Source organism: Brachyhypopomus gauderio, chromosome 7 (genome assembly GCF_052324685.1).
Source record: "Brachyhypopomus gauderio isolate BG-103 chromosome 7, BGAUD_0.2, whole genome shotgun sequence".
NCBI classification, from domain to species: domain Eukaryota; kingdom Metazoa; phylum Chordata; class Actinopteri; order Gymnotiformes; family Hypopomidae; genus Brachyhypopomus; species Brachyhypopomus gauderio.
Window position 1 is genome coordinate 19,779,948 of NC_135217.1, and position 26,756 is coordinate 19,806,703.

Sequence of the window (26,756 nt, forward strand, 5' to 3'; positions counted from 1 at the left end):
TGTCGCTAGTGAGTCACCTGTTGGTCTTGATGATGGGTGTCGGCAGTACGCAGGTGAGTCTCCATCCAAACGAGGCCAGAGAGTGCAGCAGGGGCATGTAGTCCGTCTTCACTTGCACCCCCTGTACAGAAACACACACACACACACACACACACACACACACACACACACACACACACACACGGTTTCTTCTTAGACACACGCCTTATGAACACCATGAAACAAGAAGATTAATGACATCAAAGTGCTTCAGATTCTGAGAAGTTTTGCCCGATCTGGAGGCCTGTGGTTTGATTCACAACTGCTGACGTGTTCAAGAGAACAGGAAAGTGGTTTGCACCTGGGCCCAGAGGAAGCCATGTCGCGTGTCTGGCCTGCGCTCACTCACACACACGCACACACACATGCCCACACATGCCCATACACACACACACACACATACACACACACATGACCACATACACACCCCTGCAGACTAGGGATGCAAATGATTAATCGACTTTCGATTAATTGTCGATCAAGAGGTTAGTCGATCAAAATGTATTAATCACGATTAATCGTTAGAGCGCGCCACTGTAGTAACTTCAACAGAGCGTAAGAACGAGAAGTGAACACGTGTCGCGAAAGACCAGAGTGGAAAACAAAATGAAGCGGGCGAAAAGACGTGCGGTGTGGCACCATTTTGAAGCGGGTTCGGGAAACAAGACAGAAACTGCGTAATCCAGAAAATCCCGAGGAGGGAAACTTTATTTTCCACGCAACTCAAACAATAGCGCCGTTCTCTCTCCGCTCCGCTCCCCCAGTGTCACTTAAAGGACCAAGTGCCTGTCTGTTAGGGAATTCGCTGCGAGGAGTAGTAGTCGCTACAATTTCAACATTGTTAATTTAGGCAAAGAAGTCAAATATTCTCTGTGTAATGCGGTATTGAAGTACAACAGTTCCACTAGCTCACTCAATTATCATTTGAACACCGTGCAGCTGTCCTGCATATCACCACTGCACCTGGTCAACCTAAAATCACAGCTACACTGGGAAGGCGAGCGTTTTCGAAGCTCGCTACGAATAAAGAGTGAGCTAAAAACAAAGCTAGCTACTGCTACTGCTGTAGCACTTACAACAGATTGTTGGACGACTCTAACAACAGAAAGTTACATTACCGTGACGTGCCACTACACTGACGAGAACTGGCAGCTAAAATCTGCAGTGCTGATTACGACGAACATGTCGGATAGACACACCGCTGACAATTTAGCTGACAAGCTCAATGATGTTGTGGAGACTTGGGCACTCTCCGGTCGTGTTACAGCATGTGTTCACTACAACGCTAGAAACATTGTCCAAGCATAGGCTCAATAATATTCTGTTTGGCTCTCTATTTAATTTCTTCTTTTTTTTTGTCTAATGTCTAATGTTTCAAATGCAAGAACGGAGCCAGTCCTTAATTTATTCCTTTTTAAATGAAAGAATATATTTTGTTATACCATAAAAATTTCCTAATGCATAATTACTTGAGCAATATATCATATAATACAATATAATTATCATAATATAATATATACTTTTTGAACAAAGTGAACCATTTAGCTGATATTTTTAAAGGCCCTATTGAAACACTGAAATTCAGGTGAAAAACGCCGCTTATCGATTAATCGAAAGTCGATCGATAAGATCAATCAACTAACGATTAATGAATTAATCGATAATTTGCATCCCTACTGCAGACACACATACAAAATAACACCTCCTGCACATACAAATGACACAACACACTTTTTCATGGCATGCAGACAGATGGGCATGTTTCTCCTGTGATTCTCGGCCTGTCTGAGACTAAGGTGTCTGATACCGTGGTGGCAGACATCATGGTGGCTGACAGCAGGTTTCAGTTGTACTGGTGTGGCAAACATCCATGCACAGCATGTCCGCATGTCCAGCTGGTCCTCCCTGTGGCCCGGTCCTGTCCGGTCCTGTCCGGTCATGTTGGCCAGAGTGTGTAAAGCAGCGTGGTGTGGGATGAGTAAAAGTCTGAGCCGGGCTCAATTCTGGTGGGTGTTCCTGATTTGAAGCGGCCGGTAAAGCAGAACATTCCGGAATCACCCTGGAGACGGCGGTACACAATTCTCTGGCCTCTTGGGCCCAAAAGAGATTTTTCGCATTCCGAGCCTCTTGATTAACAGAATTCACACTTCAAGGGGCTTCAGAGAGACACAACCAGCTCAGGGGTGTCGGCACCATGAAGCGTGTCTGCCTTCTCTCTCCCTGCCTGCCCGGTGCCATGTGGCAGAAGACACCCGGGCAGCAGCTGGGAAATCAGAGACAACTCACAGTGCCGAGATTACTGGGCAAAACTCCAGAATTCACATTCCCCACTTCAGAGGCCCTGAATATGCAATACCAGCCTACATCTATTGACAGGCTAATGACCTCATCCATACCGCATCTGCAGTGGGTGTTAATGATGCTTTTAAAAGTACATTAATATGGGATTTGGGCTTTCTCACCACCCATATAAGTGAACGTTGGTGTGTTAACTTTCACGTGAAACACACTAGAAAGGTATGAAAGGAGGTGTGTTTATCTCACTAAAGAACTATTTAAACATTTCAGGGCAAAGAAAAGAATTTATCTTTAATTAGTCCTGCTTGGATTTGACATTTTTTTTTTTCCTGAGCTCTTAGTGTATAGTATTAAGTGACAAGTCATGAGCATACACACACACACACACACACACACACGCACACACACACACACACACACACACACACACACACACACACGCGCACACACACAAACGTGCATGCACTCCATCATAAACTATGCTTAACGTGCCCCTTCTGTGACTCTTCTTTAGTACCATCCTGGTGTGACAACATTAGGCCAAATCAGATCCAATCTGACATTCAATCTGGTTTCTGGTGACTGATGACGGCTATTTCCCAGTCAACCACAAAGCAGTGCCTTGATATAGCTGTAGCGTACTCCTGCCCACTACGGACATCAGCGTGGTTAACTCTCTGACCCATGCTGGTCACATGAGCCCTGAGGCTGGGAACCTGGAGGCTTGGGAATCCAAGAGTCAGTTCAGGAGAGTGAGGCCAGAACATTATATGAAGAGAACATTCCATACAAAGAACATTCCATGAAGAGAACGTTCAATGAAGAGAACGTTCCATAGAAGGAACGTTCAATGAAGAGAACGTTCCATAGAAAGAACGTTCAATGAAGAGAACGTTCAATGAAGAGAACATTCCATAAAGAGAAACCAGTGAAAGCATCACCACGTCACTCCAGTGAAGCGCTGACAGTGTTCTGAGATCCAGCCCCGTTGCGAGTCTGCGGCAGCTGGATCTCCACCTTGGTTTCAACACCGGCATCTCTCACCGATCGTTCGTTCCAGTCCTTTCCAGCAGATTATCGTTCAGCCATCAGACGCGTTTGAAACCACAACCCGCGTTTAATAACACTTCCCAAACACTGAATATGGTCGTCAGGAGTCTCGTAAAACGCTGTTAAGATGCTCTACCCCTCACTGGATCAAAAATAATACACATGTTGCCAAGCAGTAAATCTTCAAGGATTATCCCTCACAGAACTCTTAAACAGGAATAAAAGGGGCCTTCACTGTATTATGAGTCCAAGGTTGTCTATTGATTTTCTTGGCGGACCAGGAATCGAGTGTAGGCTTGATTTGAATTGCCTTGTGCAGCATAGAACAGCACTGTGAGATGGACTGTGAGATGGACTGTGAGATGGAGTGAGGAGTTGTACTAATACTGGTACTGTGGTCTTTTTGTGTTTTCTTTTCTCTAAAGTGCCATTACGGCAGACAGCTCCAGGTACAGGCCTTAAATGGCATTTGAAAAGAACAGAACACCCCAGAACACAGGCATTTAAAAAAAAAAAAAAAAAAAAAAAAAAACTAGAAACAGCTCTCTGCTTCGTTTCAAGTCTGATCGCTCGACCCCTGTGCAGTACTGTCTTATCACTCTTCGTTTTTAGTTAGGAGAAAAAAACATCAGTGATGTCTCTTTCTCATATGAATCAAAATGATTAGTAATATTATGGGCTGCTGAGACAGTTGATCAGGACCGGGCCTCGCGAGACGAGAACAATACCCATCAGGGCGCTAAGATCCAGCAGAGGTCCTGCTGTCGAAATGCGACAGGGAAGAACTGGCATGTCAAGGCTGCTTAGATTTGAATGCAGCACATCTTTCCAGAGACCCAGTGAATACTGTCAGAACCAGCACTGTGTTCTTCCCTACAGCTAGTGAGGGGGACGCAGGTCACAGAACAGCTGGGAGAGAGAGAGAGAGAGAGAGAGAGAGAGAGAGAGAGAGAGAGAGGGACAGACAGAGAGAAATAGAGAGACAGAGAGAGAGACAGGGAGAGAGAGAGAGAAAGAGAGAGTGAGGTGGGAGGCATGAGTGAGAGAAAAAGTGAGACAAAGACTCATTCAGGAAGACAGAAAATGAGAGGTAACAAGTGAGACAGAGAATGACAGAGAATGACAGACAGATATTCAGACCCAGACAGACAGACAGACATCCATACAGAATAAGAAAGGCAGGGTGGGCCACAGGGTTCAGAAATTCGATTACTGTGATAGCATCAGAATACACGGCGATTACTATGACAACACTGCCCAGTCCAAGCACACACACACACCCACACCCACACACACACACACACCCACACACACAGACACACACACACACAAACAAACACAGACTACATCCTGAACCAGACCAAGCGTGACCAACTTGAGGCGAATCAATGCAGAACCGACACAAAATCTCATCTGAAGCAACCGGCGCACTGTGGCTGACCAGGAACTCCGCGGCTGACCAAAAACCGCATTACCAACCACCCTATCGCTTGTGTTCCACCCAACCCACATCACCCCCACCCTGCCCTATTATTTTATTTTTCAAGGGCTTGTAGTGCCTACACCTATGTGGGTCGAATCTTAAAGCCACTTACACAACAAAGCATTCACCCAGTCGCTCAGTATCATATCATAAAGCTGGAGCTCATTCCTTTTCCACCTGGTATAATTCATGAAACTTGTAGTATCCCTTCACATCATGGTATGTCAGCAAACACAAATGAACACAAATTGGTTTTGGTGACAAATTAATTAAAATGAAAATGAATTATTAATCAATGTTAGGTATTCGATGCAGGAGAAGCACCATAACACCACTACTGCTCCAAAATGGCCCTGATAAGAAAGGCATTAGACTCCATTAGCTCTCAAACGAGTTCATTCTGTGAAGTTTGAGCTATGGGCCCTCATCTGCCGTCACTGATTTGAACGAACCAAAGCTGAATTCACTGGAGCAGGTGCGTTAGATTAGGTTGGGACGTGAAGTGGATTGCAGATCTGGATCTCCGTCTTACGGAGTCTTTACACCTGCTGGAGTCACACGAACGGGCTGAGAATCCAGCACTGCTCAGGTGAACTCTAGCTGCGACCCCTGTGGAGTTGGGTGCGAGCTGTCTCCCGCATCTCACTGTATGCTTCGGGTTCCTTTTCCTGGGCCCTTAGGTGTCTGGTTCCTGTGCCCCTCGTGTTCCGTGAGGCTTTGAGGACGTGGTGTGCAGTGCGGACAACGAAAGGTGTGAGCTGACTCACGTCAACGACACTCCACTGCTCGACCACGATGGCGTCGTAGGCCGTGCTCACGCTGGGCTCCGCCTCCTGGAAGACGAACACGCCCTCGATGACCTTCGGCAGCTGGTCTGCAGGGAGGGGAACAGGAAGTTAGAGAGGGCAGAGAGGGGTCACCCAGGCTAAGGGGTCAGTTTGCTGTAACTACGCAAACAGGAAATGGACTTTCATTTCAGCAAAATGTAGAGAGACAAGTAGAATGTGTACAGGGCATGGGAAAAGACAAACAGAGAGAATGAAAGTAAGGAAAAGAAGAAGAAGAAAAATACAGAAGAAGAAAAATACAGGCACAAATACAGGCTCAGCGACTCAAGTGTGGTCAGAGAAACAGACAAATCTAAAAACTCCAGGGAACACCTCGTGGTCACTGTGAGGGCCATGAGGTCACTGTGAGGGCCGTGAGGTCAAGACAGAGTAGTACTTTCTTATCCACTGTCAAAAGTTTTGACAAACTGGCAAAGATTTCACAGTAAAACTGAAGAATATACTTCCAAATGTTGCAATTAATGTTGCAAATAAAAAAGATTATTATTAATCTAATGTAATGAATCTAAAAATAATTACAAAAATGTAAAAATTAATACTTGTCCTTGGACATGGAGACACACCACCTTTGCTTCAAAATATGTAGCACATGTGACCCCCTGAGACACACTACATTCTTTAGTATTACTGATCTTCTTTCATCTGTATGTTATATTAAATTTTTTTTTATTATTTTGTTAATTCTGACTATAAGAACTTCAATGTTCAGTTCCAAATTACTTGTTTTGGTTTGTTCATGATACAGTCATGCCAATAAAGCTACCTTGAATTGAATTGATTTGAATTGAGAGCAAGAGAGAGAGACAGTGATAGAGAAAGAGAGAGAGAGGAAGAGACAGAAAAAATAGACAAAGAAATAGAGATAATATAAAAGAGGAAAGACACCCGGGGCTGCCATTTTGAATATTCCTTCAAACACAAAATAGGTTTTCAACTAATGACAGACAGCTTTAATTAGCAGAGTGTCCTAATGTTATCAATTATGAACACCAGAACGCTTTCGGCGTCACGAAATAAAGAAGCCAAGTGAAGCTCGATCAGCATGTCAGGGCATCTCAGCTGTAAGTGAGGGCCATAGCTGTCTCTGCCCAGACGGGTTTTCGGGGGAGACCCGTGTGGTCCACTTTTGGGGGGTGGAGAAGAAAGAAAGAAAAGCAGCCAGGGCTAGTGATCACCTTTGTCCCCTCAGAAACACTCGCATACGTCTCTAATTATTCAGCTGAAGACTTCTCTGCCCTCTTCAAACAGAAGCCATTGTTCTGGTGACAGGGAGGGCGGCAGGAGGTGGTGAGGGGGTCCGCGTGGTGCCACACCTCAGACGGGTCACCACGCGCCTCCTCCAGATTTCTCCACATCGCCCCACAGGTGGAGAACAGGTGGCAGTGCATCTGGACTGAATTTGACATCTCCTTCATGAGGTCAGGTTTTGGAGAATGGGCGATAGCACCGGGGTTGCCGGGCAGATTTTTGGTTGGTCAGCATGTGGACCTCCCATGTGTCATGCAGGATTAATTCCTGGTGTGAGCACACGCACTCCAATTGAAGATGAATGCCAAGCTTTGGTGTGAGGAGGTGTGTAATGCATTTGTGCATCTGTCATTCCCCCCTCCATCTCTTTATCTCTCCTCCTCTTTCTTTCTCTCCGTCACTCCCTCTCTCTCTTATCTCTCTGCAGTGTAGCCCCACCTCAGCCAATTCATTCACCACCAGATTTCTTTGTACTCCCCACCACACAAATAAAAGGAAAAAACTCAGTCGAGGTATCTCCAAAAATCCTTTCAGAGGAGTATAATACCTTATTGGAAATTCATACGCTGAATAGCAGCGTCTGTGCCGCATTTGAATATAGAAGACACAGCATGGCTAGTTATGCATATGAATGTCTCCCAGCTGTGGATGCTAATCCGGTTCTGAGGGAGGCGGTGTGAAGCCTCACGCGTTGCAGACAGGAGCATTTTAGTCCTTACTGTCGTCGCGTTTGAAGCAGCTCTGCTGTGTGCCGAGGGTCGCCGGGCCTGCGCTGACCCGTGTGACCCTCCCGCGCAGCCCACTGTCGGACGAATCTTTAATCTCGCTCTGTCAGAGTGGTGAGTGGCAGCTCAGGCAGCCGAATGTGCAGATTCAATATTCAAAAGATTTCCAACCCGTGAAGGAGCGGGATGTGCATCAGGTCCCCGCGTGCACAGGGAGAGCAGTGCCCAGCCCAGCCGTTAAACCTGACACCCCCCACCCCACGCCCCACCAATCCCCCCACCCCCTCGACGCGCTCACCATGGAAACATGTCTCAGAGCAGGGAGAGGGCAGAACGGGGATTTTTTTGTGTTTGACGTAGGCGACGGCCCCCCAAGCTGCGCGAGCAGGGCTGAGAGACAGATGGAGTGAGGTAGCAGAGCACCACCCCAGCACCACCCAGCACAGAGACGGAGGAATCTCTCCTTCCGCACCGAGCACCAGGGGCAAGAACCCAGGTTTCCAGCAAACTCTGTCCAAAGCAGTGGAAGCCATTGCATGGGGTCGTGTTCCCACAATCCTCTTCACCATTCTTTTCTTGTATTGTTGGATAGAAGATCCAGGGGTATAGGTTGGGAGGTTTTGATCGTCCATTTCTCTGTTGAGATCTGTGAGCTGACATATTCAGAACAGGGTTCCTCTCATTAGGAATTCAAATACCAGACTGCAAAGATGAGCTAAATTTGGAGAGATCTGTACTGTGTGATATATAGTCTGATAACACATGCATCCTCGCCTTCTCTTGCAATTAGACACTTATGTATAAAAAGTGTTGTTTCAATACTGCCACAGTTTCGCAACTCTTCGAACACCCCCCCCCCCACACACACACACACACACACACTCCTCTCGCTATACGGCACCTGCATTTGACTCCATGCTAAACAGATCCTTTACCGCTAATTGGTGTGGCTGTCCTGCAGTGTTTGTGGCTGAAGCACGGTGAGATGATTTATGCTTCTTCGCAGAAACTATCAAGTTGGTGCAGAGCTCCCACTGGGACTTCCCTTTGCTTGTACCTCCATTGTAGTTTGGCAGAGCTACGTGAATTTAAGGACAAGCCATTTGTGAGGGAGAATTATCTAACAAGGGGCACTTGATGGTGATACATTGCTGTTGTCACTAATGTCCTGATGCCATATTGTTCCCAGCTAAAAGGTCTGTAATATTCTAAATGATGACAAATGTCTTCTTCCAGACCTCCATTTTACCCAGCCATACAAAGCTTTGTGTCAGAAGGGTCCCAGACAGCAAGAGGCTTAACTCCGGCCACTGGGGGATTTCTCCTTAATGGAAATGCAGTGAAATACCATTCTTTGTCTCGATCGCACATTCAGAATGCGTAGTGGAAGATGCACAAGAGTGCAGTAAACCTCAAAAGGCATTACAGCGAAAAGTTTAATTATTGAGACAAAGAATAAATCTGGGTGCGGTAATTTGAAGGAATTAATTGTATGTTCCAAAACCAATGAGCCATTCATTTGGAGGAGATGAATTAATGAATCTAACTATGTAATCGCTCTCGATATCAAGGTGAGGAAACAAAGAGGAGGAACTGATCTATCTATCTATCTATCTATCTATCTATCTATCTATCTATCTATCTATCTATCTATCTATCTATCTATCTATCTATCTATCTATCTATCTATCTATCTATCTATCTATCTATCTATCTATCTAGGTTTAACACACAGAATATGGGATTAAAGGATTAAATGCTCACCGTTGTCTTGGCCCAGATGGAAGTAGCCATCAACCAGTGAGGCTCCACCATTGAAGTGCTGGGTCATGTGATCCAGCCAATCAGCTTCAACGGTTGGCGTCCCGACCTCCTGAGCCCGCACCCGCAGGGGAACCTTCACTGTGAAGTACTTCAGAGGGCCCTGTCTTCGGCCGGGGTAATTGAACAGGCCAAAGAGCTCCGCCCCTGAGGACGACAAAGGAAGTGCTCTCAGGAAAAAAATAAATAAAAAAACACCCCAGAATCCCCTCAGAACAGCTTCAGCAATGCTGTCACCCCACAGTGAGAGGGTTCAAGCTGCAACCTATTAGACGCAAGAGTGAGACGGTAGACGTGTCCTTTATGCAAAAGGGTCCATCGAATATTGAATTAAGACCTAGCTATGCAGCCACTGGGTCCTGGTCTACTGCTCCGGTATATAGCTTTTTTGATTACATTCTCTGTAGCTGTGTGTCCAGTACTGACAGTTGCTCTCAGGATGCAGATAAGCAATTAATTTATCAAATTTCCAAATGGAAAGAAGAGAAGGTAATTAGACCAATCAACTGATACAATGCCTAGCTTGAGTAAGCGTATTGGTTGAGTGCTCCCAGGAGTGGCCCAGGTCCAGAGGAATAACGCCTTCTGCCCGGCGACTGGCTGGTTCCCCTTAATATTATTCCACTTTTTCTGTGCTCAAAATTAGCTTTTACATCTGCAGCGCAGACGAACAAAGTGCACCTAATGGATTAAAATAGGGCATGATGAATTTGTTTGTGCACTCGAGTCCTGCCACGATCAACCGCTCCCTTTTCAGATCTATATTAATGGATATTAATATGGACTAATGGATATTTGACCAGAAAGATGAATAGGCGTGCACTTTGGCTGCGGCACCCGTTGTCTGGTCAGCCACTGGCTGCATCAGCCACTCGCACAACAAACGAGAGCGCAAGATGTTTTGCGCTCGCCCGCCCACACGCGCGCATAGCAAGCGTCGCGCCTGGCTGTCCAGTGTGCTGTCGGGAAGACTGATTCATTCGCTGCCATTTCACGTCAGGGCGGGGCGAACGCTGTGACAGGCAGCCGGTGAAACCGCAGCTCCGCCCCCGAGCGTCTCTCCCACGACAAGCTGTGCACGTATCACCAACATGGCAGCACTCGCGAATGACGCCATTTAAGAATCTCCCCCGTCCTCTGAACTTTTCCGACTAACTTTGACATCTCGCTGATCGTTATTTGGCTTGGCCCATGTAGAAGAAGCGATACCAGCGTTGCAAACGCTGCAGCTGGTGAAGTGTTAAAGCAGTCAGATGACAAAACTGCCTGTGTGACGTTGGCTGCTTAGCAAGGGGACCTGTCAAAAGCGTTTCGCTGTAAACATGAACAGATCACAAGCTTTCGCATCTCCCAACAGCCCGGCTGATCAGCTGTCCTAATCGCTATGACAATCGCTATGACAATCGCTATGGCAGTGTCAAGCGCTGCACAAGAATATGACATTTCATCCTGCGCTTGCCTAATCAGTGTGATCTGAGCTGTTTCAGTTCACAAAACACATTTCTACGTTAAAACGTCAAAGCCTTGTCTTCTCAAGGGTTTGGAACTTTGGGAGCATTTGGATTTGAACACACTTGCTCTGACTGTTTGTGAAACGACATGGGTATCAAATAAATACATTTTCATGGTCCCATTAGCAAAGCAGGCCTGACACTCAACACACTCTCAGCTTTTAGTGTGGAGTAAACTGTTTGGAAAACCTGGACTTTGTCCCTCTATTTCACATTAGCGACCTCATGCACAGCAACACAGCTCTGAAAGTCAAGCACACGTGGTGTGTGCTGTGTTGTGGAGGCTGTAGACATGTAGGATTGGAAGGAAGACTTGAAAGACTTGGCTATGTTGTGCCTGAAGGTGCATTGTGGTGTCTGAAAGGGGTGTTGGGTAGGGTCAAGGCACCACCACGGGAGCAGGGGCGGGCTTTGGTAGAACCATGGCACCACTGCGGGAGCTGGGGCGGGTTAGCACATGGCCTACTGGTGGTAGTGCCGTGATTTTTCCTGCTCACGAAGCCGCCACAGATGGGCCCCAAGCTGCCACCGCGGGCGTCCCAGCATGCCTGGTTCACACTACATGGCGTACTGCAGGCACTAGGACCTTGATTCTCTCACGAGAGGCAGGAACGAGGGCTGCCATCTGGTTTATTCCCAAAAACAGCCCGAAGTAAAGCTGAGCTAAAGGCCTCTGTGTGGTTTCTGGAAATGGTGACACTACGTGTCTCCACACACTAAACCACTGCACATCACCAGCAACAGGACATTTAGAGCACAATGAAGGGTCTGAGCATGGAGGAGGTTTAATTAATATGCAGGTGTTATGTGTAATCTTGTGTAATAGAATATAATACATTTAATAGACAATCTAACTTTTCCTGTTTTTTAAACAAACAGAAGACTTGCCTAATTGCACCAAAAATACAGATTATCTCACCACTCTTGGCCAGGGACGGTTTAGTGGTTTTATCACTCATCTGAACATCTTTGGCCTTGTTGTTGTTGTGTGATGGCGTGTCCTCCTGTCCTTCGAAGGAGTCTAACGTCAATGCGGCGGATGTGTTGTCCGAGACCACGTCTCCGTCTGTGTGTCCTGACGGTTCCTCCGCCTCCAACTTTCCCGCGTTGCTGGCCCAGTCCTCTGGCCCATTCTCGGCTACGCCTTCCCCCACCGTGTCCGACTCCCCCTGGTGGCTGGGGCTGGCCGTCAGCTCAGAGCTGCGCAGTGAGCTCGGGCTGGAGTGGAGGGAGAGAGACGGCTCGCCTCTGGCCGCCCGGGCCGTGGCGCGAGAACGTAGCCCCACTGGCTCCTGGACGAAGCCGGCGAAGGTGATGCCCAGGTCTGCTGCGTCCTGGATCTGCTGGGGGTGGACAGAAAAAGGCCAGATGGCACACCACCATTCAAATACTGACCATCACCCTCTCGTCAAATATATCAACATCAATGTTGTTGCTATACTCTAAACCATTTCTAGGTGTCCAAATATCCTGAGAAAAGTGAATTTCCAATTATTATATGAATAATAAAGAGATTAAAAAAGCACACACCTGGCTGAAATTGGTTTTGAATAAGCCTCCCAGCAAGTTTCAAAGTAAAGAAACTTGAATTATACTCCACATTATCTCCCACAATCACATGGTGTCCAAAACAATTATTTAGGAGGCCAGCCACCCTCATCCTCCCCCTGTATTAACAAGAGCTGATTAGAAGGCAGCGCGCCCCCCCCCAGATCTTGCATGCTGAAATCGGCTGTGTGCTGCCCCTTCACTGTCACTCACCATTCGGAGGCCAATATTTGAATTCCCATTAACCGAAATTGAATTGTTAACTGTCAAGGAATGCTAATGACAGCATTTTCCATTCTGTTGCTTTAATAAAAGCCGGCCTGAGGCCTCATACACCGCCATCTCGGCCTGATGTCTCTGCTAACAGCTGGAGAATCACTCCGCTAGGCCGCAGTTTATTCTGCCTAAAATTAAACCACGGAACAGGCCCGTCTTTTCCAATTCCATTGTTTAATACATATTGAACATTTATGCCCTAGGTCTCATCATTATGTATCCAACAATAAGGCAAAAGAAATTGCATAGATAAGGAAGCCATTCCTCTATTGCTCATTGGAGCATGATGAAAATTCCTCTGTGAGGGAAAGGGCACTGAATCATTTCTGTATTTGACGTGGGTAAGGGAGGCTGACGTCCCGGTGGTTCATTGAGATTGATAATACTGGAGATAGGCCCGTCAGAATGGCAGGGGAGACCCGGGTCTCACGGCAACACTGAACCACAGTGGCCTTACGCTCCCCTAGCAGTCTGAGCCCAGAGTGAGTGACAGACGTGCAGATGTAGATCTCCGTTCTGCAGTCAGTCAAGCTCGGAGCTCCTCCAGTCTGGATCAGCTGAAGCTTCTTACTTTTTTCACATAGCCTTGGATGTGTTCGGCCGTGGGAATGTGGTCAGCAGATAAACACTCCTCCAGCTTCAGATGGTACGGCTCGAAGTCTGACTGACTCTTGTCCGTGCTAGGAAAAAAGAAAAAGACAAATTACTGTTTTTACTACTGGATCCACATACATTAATTAAAATAAAGGGCATTTCACTAATGCCATTATCCATCACAGCCGTCTAATGGATATAAGTATAAACAGAGAATGACTCAGGCATTGAAAGGACATAAGTGTCATTCCGTGGCCTAACTTCTTTACTGGATATGGAAGTGGAATAATTCAGGTGAGTGGTGTCACCAAAGGGACAAGGAGAAACTTGACTTCTTCACAGTGCACATGTTGCAGACGCCAGTATGTTCCAGTATTCCAACATATTCCAATATGTCTACTCGGTTTCACAGTTAAAGCATTCCACATCTGGACATATTTTATCTTCAGAACTTGGGAGGCCTGGAATAGAATCCTGACCCTGGGCACAGAAGAGGTTCTTCTTCCCTGAACCATGTCATTGGTATGTATTAGCATACACTGGTATTATTTAATGAGTAGACTTAAATGAGCTTGTAATCTCTCGTCCCCACGAAGACGCTCACATTTGAGTCAGTCCTCTGGAGGTCTTTGTGTTTTGTCTTCCTGCTACTGTGAAGGAAGTGTACGTATAACCAGCATGGGGGTCCACACCCTTTCTCCATCCTGTTGACACAAGGAACGCACACATCTCATCTCCCTCTTCCTCTCCCTGAGTGTGTGTGAGAGGGAGAAAGAGAGAGACAGAGAGAGGCCGGAGAAAGAATTCACCACACTAGCTACAAGTCACACACTTTACACAGCTCAGCAGGACTAAGACTAACCTCGGACGCCAGTGCTCACTGTGACACACGCACACACACGCTCACACGCACTCACACGTGCTCACACGTGCTCACACGTTCACCACAGGCGGTGACTCGTGCCTCCTGTCGCCACGCCACCATCTGGCGCCCGAACAGCGCTGCCCTCGTTCTGACGCGTGAGAGAGTCCCAGGCCACGCCAAGGTCCTGCTTCCCCCTGGCATGTCTCCCGAGAGTGAAACCGCCAAGCATGACACAGAGGGTCAAAGGTTTCGGAACTTGAAGAATGCCTCAGCTACAAACGCTAAAATGGCTACCCCTTCTAGCTGGCTAAAGTGGCTAACAGTATAAGCTACCTGTTCAACCTGCTTGATATGGCTAGTGTAATCTCTTTAGCCAACAGTCCCCTAGCTGTTATATTAACAGTACCCATCCCTTCATTTGCATGGTGTCAAATATTGGCTTTAATTATCTCATGTGTTCAGGTACTGTACACCTGTTGACTTATTACGATTTAACTGACTTTTATTGACTTTGTGACGCTTTCTCTATGGGGTTAAAGTTGGGGTAAGTCTTAAAACATGTACGTATTGGGTGTGATAGTTCACATAGGGTGACATCTGGAAAAATCTAGAACCAGTGACAAACGTTTATTTATTGTTTTATTGATTGATTGATTGATTGATTGATTGATTGATTTAATTTTTATTTCAAGTCAAAAACAATAGTACATACAATATCACATTAAATAAATTCAATTGGAAAAAAAAAGAATAAAAGTTCAGTTTGTACTAGCTAATACACACTATCCACTAATTAATGAATTATAACTAACTTGAAAAGGAGTGGTATGAAGTTAAACTTATTTACTCCCACCCCCATTCACACATAATTTATATGGATACCGTTACTACAGCTGATCACTCATTGTTATAATGCAGCTTGTCATACCAACATAATATAACAACACATTACAGATCGCTATTATCTCAATGCAATATACATCTGGGTGTTTATGTTTACACATATGTACCCACATGCCCACAACTTAATGTATTTTGATATGTATACTTATTAACATGGAGATAATTAGAACCTCTTGCCAACAGTCATATATTGTGACCAAATCAATTCTTTGTATCTTGTTTTAAATAGATGGATATTTGGGCATTGCTTGAGTTGTAGACTCAATCGGTTCCAAAGCTTTACACCAGACACAGACACACACCACATTCTCCTTGTAGTTCTCCCTGCTTGGGCCTTAAAGTTACTACAACCCCTCAGATTATAACCTCCTTCTCTTTGCGTAAAGAGTTTCTGAATATTATAAGGCAGTTCATTTTTACTTGCTTTATAAAGAAGTTGTGCAGAATAAAAATCTACTAAATCAAAGAATTTTAACAATTTAGACTGCAAAAATAGAGTATTTGTGTGTTCAAAAAATCCAACTTTGTGTATCACTCTCATTGCACGTTTCTGGAGTATAAGGAGGGGTTGTAGTGAACTTTTATAGTTATTGCCCCAAATTTCTATACCATAACATAAATAAGGTGAAATTAATGAACAATACAATAAATGTAGTGCATTATAATCTAAGAAGTGTTTGATCTTGTTGATAATCGAGACACTTTTTGAGACTTTGCTTTGTGTGTGTCTAATGTGTGGTTTCCAGCTTAGCTTACTATCAATTACTATTCCTAAGAATTTAATATCTGACACGATCTCTATTTTAATACCATTTATTTTTATTATTGAATCTTTATTTTCTTTGCACTTTCCAAATAATATTGCTTTTGTTTTAGCCAGATTTAAAGATAGTTTGTTTTTATCCATCCATAATTTTAATTTATGTAGTTCAGTATTTATATTATATATTAAATCACTACAATTCTCATTCGAATAAAATATATTTGTGTCATCCGCAAACAAGATTAATTTTAACACCTTGGATACATTATATATGTCATTGATATATATATTGAACAATTTTGGACCCAGTATAGATCCTTGTGGGACACCACAAGTAATACCCAAATACCCTGATTGTGACTCCCCCATCTTCACGTACTGTTGTCTCTCTGTTAAATAGCTTTGGATCCAGCGCAAGGCCACCCCCCTAATGCCATATCTTTCCAGTTTTTTGAGTAATATGCCATGATCAATAGTATCAAAAGCTTTTTTTAAATCAACAAATAATCCCACTGCATAATTCTTCTTATCTAAGCTGATTGTGATCTCTTCCACTGCATCCATTATGGCCATTGATGCTGACCTTGCTGCTCTGAACCCATACTGACCTTCATTAATTATATTATGTTTATTTATAAATTTCTCCAATCTATTATTGTACAGTTTCTCTAAAATTTTGGAAAATTGCGGGAGCAGAGAGACAGGTCTATAGTTTGTGAAGATGTGTTTATCTCCATTTTTAAACAATGGTATTACTTTTGCAATTTTCATTTTATTTGGAAAGGTTCCTGTTTGAAATGAAAGATTACATATATACATTAATGGTTTAGAAATGGTATGTATAATTCTTTTTATTAATGTCATCTCAATATCATAGCAGTCTGTAGATGATTTATTTTTGCACATATTAACTACGTCTATTACTTCCTCTTCAGTTACTCCCGACAGAAACATTGTATTTAAATTTCTTTCTATAGTTGAAGTATCTAGTTCATCGCCTGTGCCCTTAGGGATTTTATCAGCTAGTTCTGGCCCAACATTTACAAAGAATTGATTAAAACTGTTCACTATTTCATTCATGTTGTAATTATCACCGTTCTTATCTACAAAGTAGTCCGGAAATAAGTACTTGTTTGTAGACCCTTTAAGGATTGTATTTAGAATACTCCAGACCTTTTTGGTGTTGTTTTTATTGTTTTTTAGGAGATTGGTATAGTATAATTTCTTACTAGCTCTTATGATATTAGTCAATTTATTTTTGTATGTTTTATATCTTTGTTCAGATTCTTTGGACCTTAATCTAATGAATTGTTTGTATAACGTATTTTTCTTCTTACAAGCATTTTGTAAACCCTTAGTTAACCATGGACATTTCATGGCCATGTTATTTTTTTTAAATTGCCGAATTGGACAATTTTTGTTGTATATTGTGCAGAAGATCACTAAAAAATTTTCAAAGGCACAGTCCACATGTTTTTGCTTATATACAGTACTCCAGTCTTGATCTAATAGGTCATCATAAAATGAATTAATAGCTTCCTCAGTTTTTACTCGTTTATATATGGCTTTCTGGATCGATTTACAGTGACTATAACTATCATCGTATATTGTGAAAACTGGCAAATGGTCTGATATGTCACAAATCATTAGACCACTGACATTTGTGGATTCCATATTATTTGTAAAAATGTTGTCAATAAGTGTAGCACTATGTGCTGTAATTCTGCTGGGTTTTATAATAGTTGGGTACAGACTCATACTGGACATCCTGTTGATATAGTCATCAGTGATTCTATGTTTATTTGGATTTATTAAATCAATATTATAATCCCCACAGATGAATATAGTTTTATTTCCTATTGTCGAAAAGGTTTCTTCCATCCAATTAGTAAATGTTTCTAATTTTGAGCCTGGAGATCTGTATAAGCAACTTACAATTATGTTTTTCTTTTTTACATTTAATATTTCAATTGATATGCATTCTAACAAGTCACTTATCGCTGATGACATTTTTTCTATTAATTTATATTTAAATTTTTTGTGGACATATATAGCTACTCCTCCTCCGACCTTATTTACTCTATTTACATAATTCAGATTATAATCGTTTAATTCAAAATCAATACCTTTATCTTCGGTAAACCATGTTTCCGATATTGTTATAATACTGAATGGTTGCTTAAATTGTTTTAAATACTCTTTGATGGCATTGAAGTTAGTGTACATACTTCTGCTATTGAAGTGAATTATTGAGAATTTCCCTTCAGACTTAATAGTATTGTTATAATCTTCATCAGTGAAGTACCTACAGTCTATTATATCGTTTGATGATAATAAGTTATTATTAGGATCTAATCCTTCTTCCAAGTCTAGGTCATGATGCTCAATATACTCAAATGGGTTCAGAACTATGTGTTCACAGCCCCTAAGCATTTGTTGTGTCCCTAAATCATTACCATCTTCTATAACAGATGAATTGATGGATATCATCATGTAAAAATGAAAGGAATTAACTCATTAACGCTGTAGTAAACTCATTCGTATTTTTCCAGTTCTTTTATATCTTTAATAACTAGTACCTTGGCCTCTTCGGGTGAGCCTTTCAGTTTGATGAATACTTTACAGTTCCTGATCCAGGTGTTTTGAATTTTGTTTTGCTTTCTCAGATATCTAGCCTTTTTGGCAATGTTCGCATTCCTTTTGTTTAAATGATCGTTCAGATAGACCTTGGTGCCTTTTAGCTTCCGTCCTTGTTTCATCAATTCATTCTTTATTTTCCTGTTGACAAACCTCAGGATCACAGCTGGTACATCATTTTCTTTCCTCCTGGGGAGAGGATGACAAGCTTCAATTGAGTTTACATCCAGTTTAATGCTATGGGCCGCTAGAAAGGAAGCCACCTGATTTTCCAGGGAGATCATGTCTTCCTCACTTTGTACCCCTTCGCTGTTGGAAGACAATGCTCTTGCGAATGTCCGAGGTCTGGTCTTTAAACCAGACCTGTTTTTTTATTTAAAAAATAAAAATAAAATGTTTTTTATTTAAAAAACATTTTATATTTGAGTGTGTGTGTGTGTGTGTGTGTGTGTGTGTGTGTGTGTGTGTGAAAGAGTGTGCGCGCAGGACAACAGTGACACTGTCAGACGTATGGAGCTTCTCTGGGTTGCGAGGCAGCCGTGTGCACCTGTATGAACGTCTGCCCCAGCATTTATCTTCTCGCGAGGGTGTCTACGGCCGCATTGCCATGACAACGTTGTCACTTTGTATCTATTAAACCTGCGTTTCACAATCTTTCATCAGTGCATTAATTACGCCGCACATCCTGCATGATGTCAGCCTGTTTACCCAACCGTGACCAGCTGATCCCCCGACTGCGCACCTGTAATGGGAACTCCGTACCTCTCCCACTGAGGTACACCACAATTACCCAATGATGTGAGATGTACTACTCAGCACTCCCTACTGACCTGGAACAGTAATTTCAACTCGGAAAGGTTTGACAGTTGACATTTGAGATTATAAATGGCACCGGTCTTTTGTTCAGCATTGCCCAGTCGCCATTAGGGCCCGACTAATGTCCGTGTGATTTTAAACCCTGCCTGGCATCGTTTGTTCACCTGTTGGGACTGGCTGGTCACGGGCGTGTTGTTCCTGCGCCTTTAGGGCATAGGACACGAGGGCTGATGCATTAGTGCCACCGTGAACAGGCTGGCTGGATTCTGGGTGTGCGTTTGCTATAGGGGGCATAAATTGTAGCAATGTCACCTCCTGCACTCCACCACCGGGGGCCGGCCACGTTGGCTTTGTGCTGAGGCGAGTCCTCAGAGGGGGAGCTGGCACTGTGTCGACACGCTCAGCCAGAATGCTAAGCGCTACACATGCAGTCAGTGGTCACCGCAGCACCCCGCTAGGACCAACACCTCCTTTGCTCTGTCCATCTCCTCTCTCACTTTCCTCCAAGCTCTTCCACTCCTTCTCTTCTCTTCTATTTTCTTCTCTTCTCCTCCCTCCTTGCTGTGCTGTTTGGCTGTGTGTGTTGTTGAGAGGTGTTAACGGTTGCGTGGAGTTGCCCTTTCGTCTGCTCTCCCCCCCACCCCGTGTTCTTGTGCTCAGACGCGGGTGATTGGCAGGTGAACAGCAGTGCCGCTGGGCCCTGTTTCATATCTCCACCGCCTTTTTCCTCCGTGATCCTCCAGGGCTGCTGATGCGAGCAACTGTCTCCACAGTGACAGAGAACGGCGATAAAGCAGGGCAACTTGGCTGGAACTGTCTAAGGGGGGCAGTTCCCGATGCTTCTGTTCTTCTCTCTTCCTTTATCCCACCCCTCCCACATCCTCCCTTCATCCCCCTCTCACTCTCTTTCTCTCTCTCTCTCTCACACACACACACACACACACATAATCAAGCCCACTGTCACTGACGTGCTTCACTCGAGGCTCTTCTTGTTATTTCTGTCTCCGTGTTTTCGCACGTGCTCAGAAGCCCTCTTTATGAACACGTCGTTCCCGTCACACTCCTATAGCGCCTCCTTCATGCTCATCACTTGTTTAATTGTTGGGGATTACGCGTGAGCCGAAGCTGCGTGCTTGTGTGTGCAAATCTGTGCGTGTGACTGTGATTGCGTGTGTGTGTGTGAGAGAGAGTGCTTGCTGTTTTATGGCAAGTTAAAGGAATGAAGGAATGTATTGTCCTTTAATATTGCCATGACATGCACAAGACAGAAATTATTTTGACAAGCTCAGTCCAACTTCCCCCAGCGTATAAATCACATGTATTCCACCCTTAATACACCAGTCATGACCCGAAAAAAGAAACACGACCAGAAATGAGCACCTTCAAAGGCAATTTGTGCTGTGCAGGGAGGAATGACCCGGAGCTAGCCGGAACTCCTTGATTCAGTGGTCCATGTCAGACGTTCATTTGTAAGGAATGCACAGCATGGACTCCTGGTGTGTCCATAAAGTCCGTGAGATTCCTGGAACTTAGTGGGTCTTGAGTTAGATTGGGCGCCCTGAGTTATGGCTACTTCAGCGGACTTAGGGGAGAGAGAGGGAGAGGAAGACGGAGTGTGGGAGGAAGAGGGAGTGTGGGAGGGAGAGAGAGAGCAGACTGGTCTCTTTCTCACTCAGACTGAGCAGTGTCCTTCCCCGAGTCTGCCTGGCTCTGGAGGAAAGCTGTAGAACACCGAGACTGAAGCTAGGGGGCCCTGATCTGGGGGCCCCGGGTCCTCTTCACCTCTTCACACACTTCACGCCGGGAAACTTTGGTTGTGCTCACGGATCGTACATAACACATAAACTCAAAATGCACTCAGAAGCGAGAGACCATGAGCCAGATCCAGACTTCCACACAGACTCGTGTGTGAACACACACACACACACACACACACACACACACACACACACACACACACAGTGCTGGCTTTGTGAGTGACAGCTGTGGGTTTGGGGCGGTGGGGTGTGCAGGGCCTGCTGCTGTCCTTCTGACTCCTCTGACCTTTGCACACCAGCCAGTTGAGTTGGACACACACCATCTCCAGACACACACCATCTCCAGACACATGCCACGCGCGAGGTTCCAGACGCCGGGCTGCAGCTGGCAGCGTCGGGGTGGACGGTTCAGGGTCAGGATCAGGGTCCAGGGACCCGTCTTTCGTGAGGCGGTGTGGTCAGAAGTACCCACCTGTCGGGCAGTTTGGTGAGGACCACGCGGTAGAGCTGCTGTTGGATGCTGGCCGGCTCCTGGCCGCAGGGGTGGACGAAGGGGTGGACAGCCGTGAGGACAAATCCCTGCTGGTAGAGGTCCTGCAGCTGGGACGGCAGTTCCCGCACCGAGGACAGGCACAGAGTGGATGTTCCATCTGCCAGAACACGCAAAAAAGACAGAGAGAGGAGAGAGAGAGAGAGAGAGAGAGAGAGACAGAGAGACAGAGAGAGAGAGAAGGGTCAGTGATGAAACAACCATACAATTGAACATGACGTGGTCACACCAGTTGAGTCCCTGGTGGAATCTTCAATCAGACCAACACTGCAGAGCATAATATATCTGACTACAGGCCAATCCAAAGAGGAATAAATCTTCAATTACTAGCCTAGGTCCTCTCCCCTCAGCACATCTACAGACACTGGGACGATCAAATGTGTGTTAATGAATGCTTTATTAGGAGAAGCTGCAATGTTTATGAATTATCCCAAATGTAAGTCAAAATGAGAGTTTGGTGTCTCTCAGTTGGAGCAGGACAGTATAGTTCATCATTAAGAAAACAAGGGACAGTTTGACACATGGGACAGTTTGACACTGTCGATTTTTCATTGGACAGTGAAAACTGCATCATGTTGTGGTTGATGTGAGGGTCTCTGAAAAAATAACAGTGATTGTTTTAGTAATTAGAGTCATGCAGGTGCCTTTCTAACCTTGTCTATGATTTAATGGGCCGAGATGAAAATCCAATTAAACGTGTTTGTTTGGAGCGACGTGAGCAGACAGCCTTTTAACCGAGAGCTTTGATGCCTTCTCTGCAGGGCAGACAAGGCCAGTCTCACAGTCACTTTTTACATTAATGAGGTACAGTTGATAGACTGCCCCGATACCCCGAACGGGGTGAGCAGTGGGGGGTGGGGTCAGGATGAAGACAAGGCAGACAGAAAGCGTGAGCTGCACTTCAGAGTTGTCTGCCCATGCAAAGACATGCGCAGACGCCGTCCAAGAGACGAATCAAAGACAGCCGTGTGCTAATGAGAGACACAGAGAAAAAAAAAAAAGAGAGAGAGAGAGAGAGAGAGAGAGAGAGAGAGAGAGAGAGAGAGAGAGAGAGAGAGAGATGGCTGAAGCTTTGGTTGGCATGATTCTCAAAATTGCAGCATTCTACAGTTCAGACAGCTGGCGGGAGTGAGAGCAATCCAACATGAACACACAGGGCGCCACATGGCCACTTTCTCCGCCCCCTGGCAACACGTCGTGTGCGGGCAGCGCTGCGAAAGGGTGCCCGGCCCACGGCTACGGCTCTGTCTGTTAAGAGGACCAGGAAGCAGAACGTTCTGGGTGCCTGTTTACTTCCCCGAGGTCTCTCGCTCGCACGAGCGGCTCTTGTGTTTGGGTAAACCCCTCAAGAGTGAATGGCAGCTTGACGCGTTTCACTGAAGTTTCTCCTTCGCACACATCAACATCAATTTCTGATACAGATGCTCTCTATGATCTTCCGCGCACCAGCAAAGCTGTGCAGAATTTATTGGATAGGTAAGGTATATGAAAGAGGGTGGTGGTGGTGGAAAGAGAGACAGAGGGAGAGAGAAAGAGAGAGAGAGAGTGAGAGATGTGGAACAGACTAAAACAGCTGATTCCAGCAGGATCTGAGGGCTGTCTTGCCTGGGCATAATTCCAGGACTCCATTGTAGAAGCCATCAGGAAAAAAGAGGCCCCTTCAGGCAAATTGTAGGCCAGCTAAAAATAACCCAGGATTTCTCAATCACATAGAGAGAGAGAGAGAGAGAGAGAGAGAGAGAGAGAGAGAGAGAACGACATGATGTCCATGAGATAGGAACAGAATAGAATAGGGAATGGCAGATAGTTACAAATGTCTTCTTTCCTTGGATGGCTCTATGTTTCAGTGTGATTAATCCCGTTCTGTTTGATTTGATTTTTGCCTTTTTGGTGTGCAAACAGTGAGATTCCCCAGAGGCAGTCTGCTGTGTTTGCTGCTCCTGGAGTCGGGAGATATTAACTCTCTCTGAAGCCTCTCATGTGCTCTCGTGCACTCTCGTGCACTCTCGCGCACGCTGGTGCACGCTCTCGGTGCTCTCGCACATCAGACTGGAATAAATAAGGAATGGTTTTCATTACATGCCACTGGGAAAACAGCCACAGGGTGCTTGCTTAAACCTTAATCGCTGTGAGAACTCCCACTGCAGCATAAACCTCACAGTCTCTCAACGGCAGCCAACGCCTACACTGTTCAGACGCTGGAGCCCAGCAGTCACGGGGTACCTGAACGCAGCAGTCACGGGGTACCTGAACGCAGCAGTCACGGGGTACCTGAACGCAGCAGTCACGGGGTACCTGAGCGCAGACACTCCTCGCGAGGGGAGGCTGGTCACTTAACACACAGGATATACTGAAAGTCAACACGCTAACCTTTGATATCTGGCATAAGTTAAAAAACACAGGTCTAGAGCTATAATATCTGCAAAGCATCTGGTTTGCATTTAGCAATTTATGCTGTGTTTAGTGAAAGGTTATTACCTTATAATTGCCTGCCTCAAAATAATTTGAAGTATAACCTTTGCCCAGAGACACAAGAGTAAGAAGTAAATTACAAAGGCAGTCTGGAGTCCTGGAGACTATTAATAATAAATGTAATTATTTCTTCATTTACTTTTAGATGCTAGTCACTGACGTGGAGTGGGAAATCCCTGAAGGCACAAAAGAACAAACCACAGCTTTTCCGTGTCAGCTAAATGTCACTGCTTTCCCTCAAACATCAGGGGAGTGGATGTTCGACGGTCCCACTGGGACCCAGGCTACACGCACTGGGCCTTAAGACACTTCAGGAGCCCAAAACAGTTCAGAACTGCACGTCTCTCACTACTGTCAGTTGCGTAAGCACATGCCCAAATGACCCTTAACATGCGCCCTCTGACCTCAATCTCCTTGTTATTAACCTGCGGAACCAAGACTGTTCCATGCCTGCATACACGATTTAAAACATTTAAAAATAAACGAGTAAATATGAATTTAATAAGGCTGAGCGAGGCGGTGCGGGGGAGGGGGGGGTTGTGTGAGACGCCTGAAGGACCAGGGTTCAGCCTGACTGGTGTGGAATTGTGGGAGGAAGGTTTGGCGTACTGGTGGCGTAGTACACAACATGGCGGGAGAGGCAGAGCTAAAGGGCTCAGCTGCGCTGAATAGACTTGTGATTTTTTACTGCATAGCGATTAAAAACCTCCTTAATTTTAGCTACACTAATAACTCCATTTATGCAGCATTAAAGTGCTTCACTAGCTGTCGAGGACCTGTCAGCGTGGAAGGAAAAAATGACTAGAGTGATAATTTATGGTTTGGCAGTAACAAACTTGACACAGGTCTACAGGTCTACATTGCCCCTCAATAAAATGAAATTCATTAGCAACATAAATATTTATGAGTATATATAATTGCATATGAACCATATATGCCGCTAAATACTTCTACACAAATACTTTTGTAAGCATTCCAGATGGCCTGGAGAATGCAGAAGAGCTTCTCTGGACAGTTCTGCCGTTGGTGTGTGATGAGGAGCCGTCTAGCTACTTACTGCTTTTTGTGAGGCAGCTTCCTGTCATTAACAGTCATTGCTCACTGTGGGCCTATGAGCCTGGGGCACAGGTCTAAGCGTTAATTACCTCACTAATGACCCTGTGCAGGAGTAGCGTGCCGGGGACATGAAGAACATTGGCCTCGCCGACTGCTGCATCTGCAAACTTCTCACTTCCTCTCCCCACCTCCTCCCTCTGGTCTTCTCACCGCTGTAGATAATCTCAGTTGAACCCTCCTGTAAACCCCATCCAGCCTTCCAACCAGTGGCGTGGCCAAGATTTTACACACGGGGTGGCAACAGCATGCTAAGTGCTAGTACCACCTAGGTTATTATTACGGCAAAGCTGAATCTGCAGAATATATAATAGCACTGGAGGAGAAGGAGAATGAATAAGCATGATCTTTAAGCTCCAGTGAAATGCTCTTGAACTAAACAGCACAGCCTACAATAGAAATGTACTGACTCAGTGGGGGAAAGAAAGTACACACACCACAGGGGAAACATTTACTGACACACTAATAAAGAATACATACATCACAGATATGGTAACAATTACTGACACACTAATAAAGCATACACACACCACAGATATGGTAAGAACTACTGACACTCTAATATAGAGTACACATACCACAGAGACAGTCATAACTACTGACACACTAATAAAAAGTACATACACCACAGAGATGGTAACAACTACTGACACACTAATATAGAGTATACACACCACAGAGACGGTAACAGCTACTGACACACTAATAAAGAATGAACACTAAACCAGCCACATACGCACAAATGAACTCTTACACACATTGTGAAGCATTCATTCTAAACGAAATCCACTGCTCCGTATCACAACATTATTTTTACAAGTAAAATGATAGAATGATATTACTGTATTGGCATCATATTTGTTCTGTAGCTGCTAATAATGAAATGATTAAGTTAAAACACCTCTAGAGTTGTTGTAACTATTTCAGTCAACATGAAGATGTAATGCATAATGGGAATATCTCTTTTTAAACAAAAAAAACGTACAACCTGCATTCAAGCATCCACTGCATGAATGATACACTCAAGGTCATCTGTACTGTGAAACGGAGCTAAGAAACAAGTTTACACAGGTAGACGGAGTGGTGGGGGGAGACAGAAACGCGGTCAGAGTGCCGGTGGAGTGGGGGGGGGGGCACAAACGCGGTCAGATTGTCTTTCACAGTACGCTGCTCAGCTGCTAACAATGTTGGAACTGGGGTGTCATTTTTGCTGAGCCAATCAAAAGCAAACAGCACTTTTTAAAAATATAATAAATGTAAGTGAAATATAACAAATGAAAATCAATTTTAACAAATGTAAATATGTAATAAAATTATTTTTATCTTTATTTATATTTCTAGGATGGCAGCCACCACCCTATGCCACCCATGTGGCCAAACCCCTACTGTCAACAAACAAACAAACAAAAACAGTCTCTAATCACAGACAGTGTCGGGTC

At 44.8% G+C, this 26,756-nt stretch overlaps 1 protein-coding gene across 3 annotated transcripts in view; it reads right to left on the reverse strand.

Moving 5' to 3' along the window:
* rftn1b (raftlin, lipid raft linker 1b) overlaps window positions 1-26,756 on the reverse strand; it is a 57,222-nt gene that overhangs the window by 11,683 nt on the left and 18,783 nt on the right. For 2 of the 3 annotated variants that reach the window (XM_077012383.1, XM_077012385.1), the window contains exons 3-8: window positions 21,655-21,832; window positions 13,419-13,527; window positions 11,943-12,366; window positions 9,456-9,659; window positions 5,638-5,744; window positions 18-121 (exon numbers count right to left, since the gene is read on the reverse strand). In XM_077012383.1, coding sequence (XP_076868498.1) covers window positions 18-121; window positions 5,638-5,744; window positions 9,456-9,659; window positions 11,943-12,366; window positions 13,419-13,527; window positions 21,655-21,832 — 1,126 coding nt within the window. The remainder of the gene's footprint in view (window positions 1-17; window positions 122-5,637; window positions 5,745-9,455; window positions 9,660-11,942; window positions 12,367-13,418; window positions 13,528-21,654; window positions 21,833-26,756) is intronic. The other variant, XM_077012384.1, reaches the window with a different exon arrangement.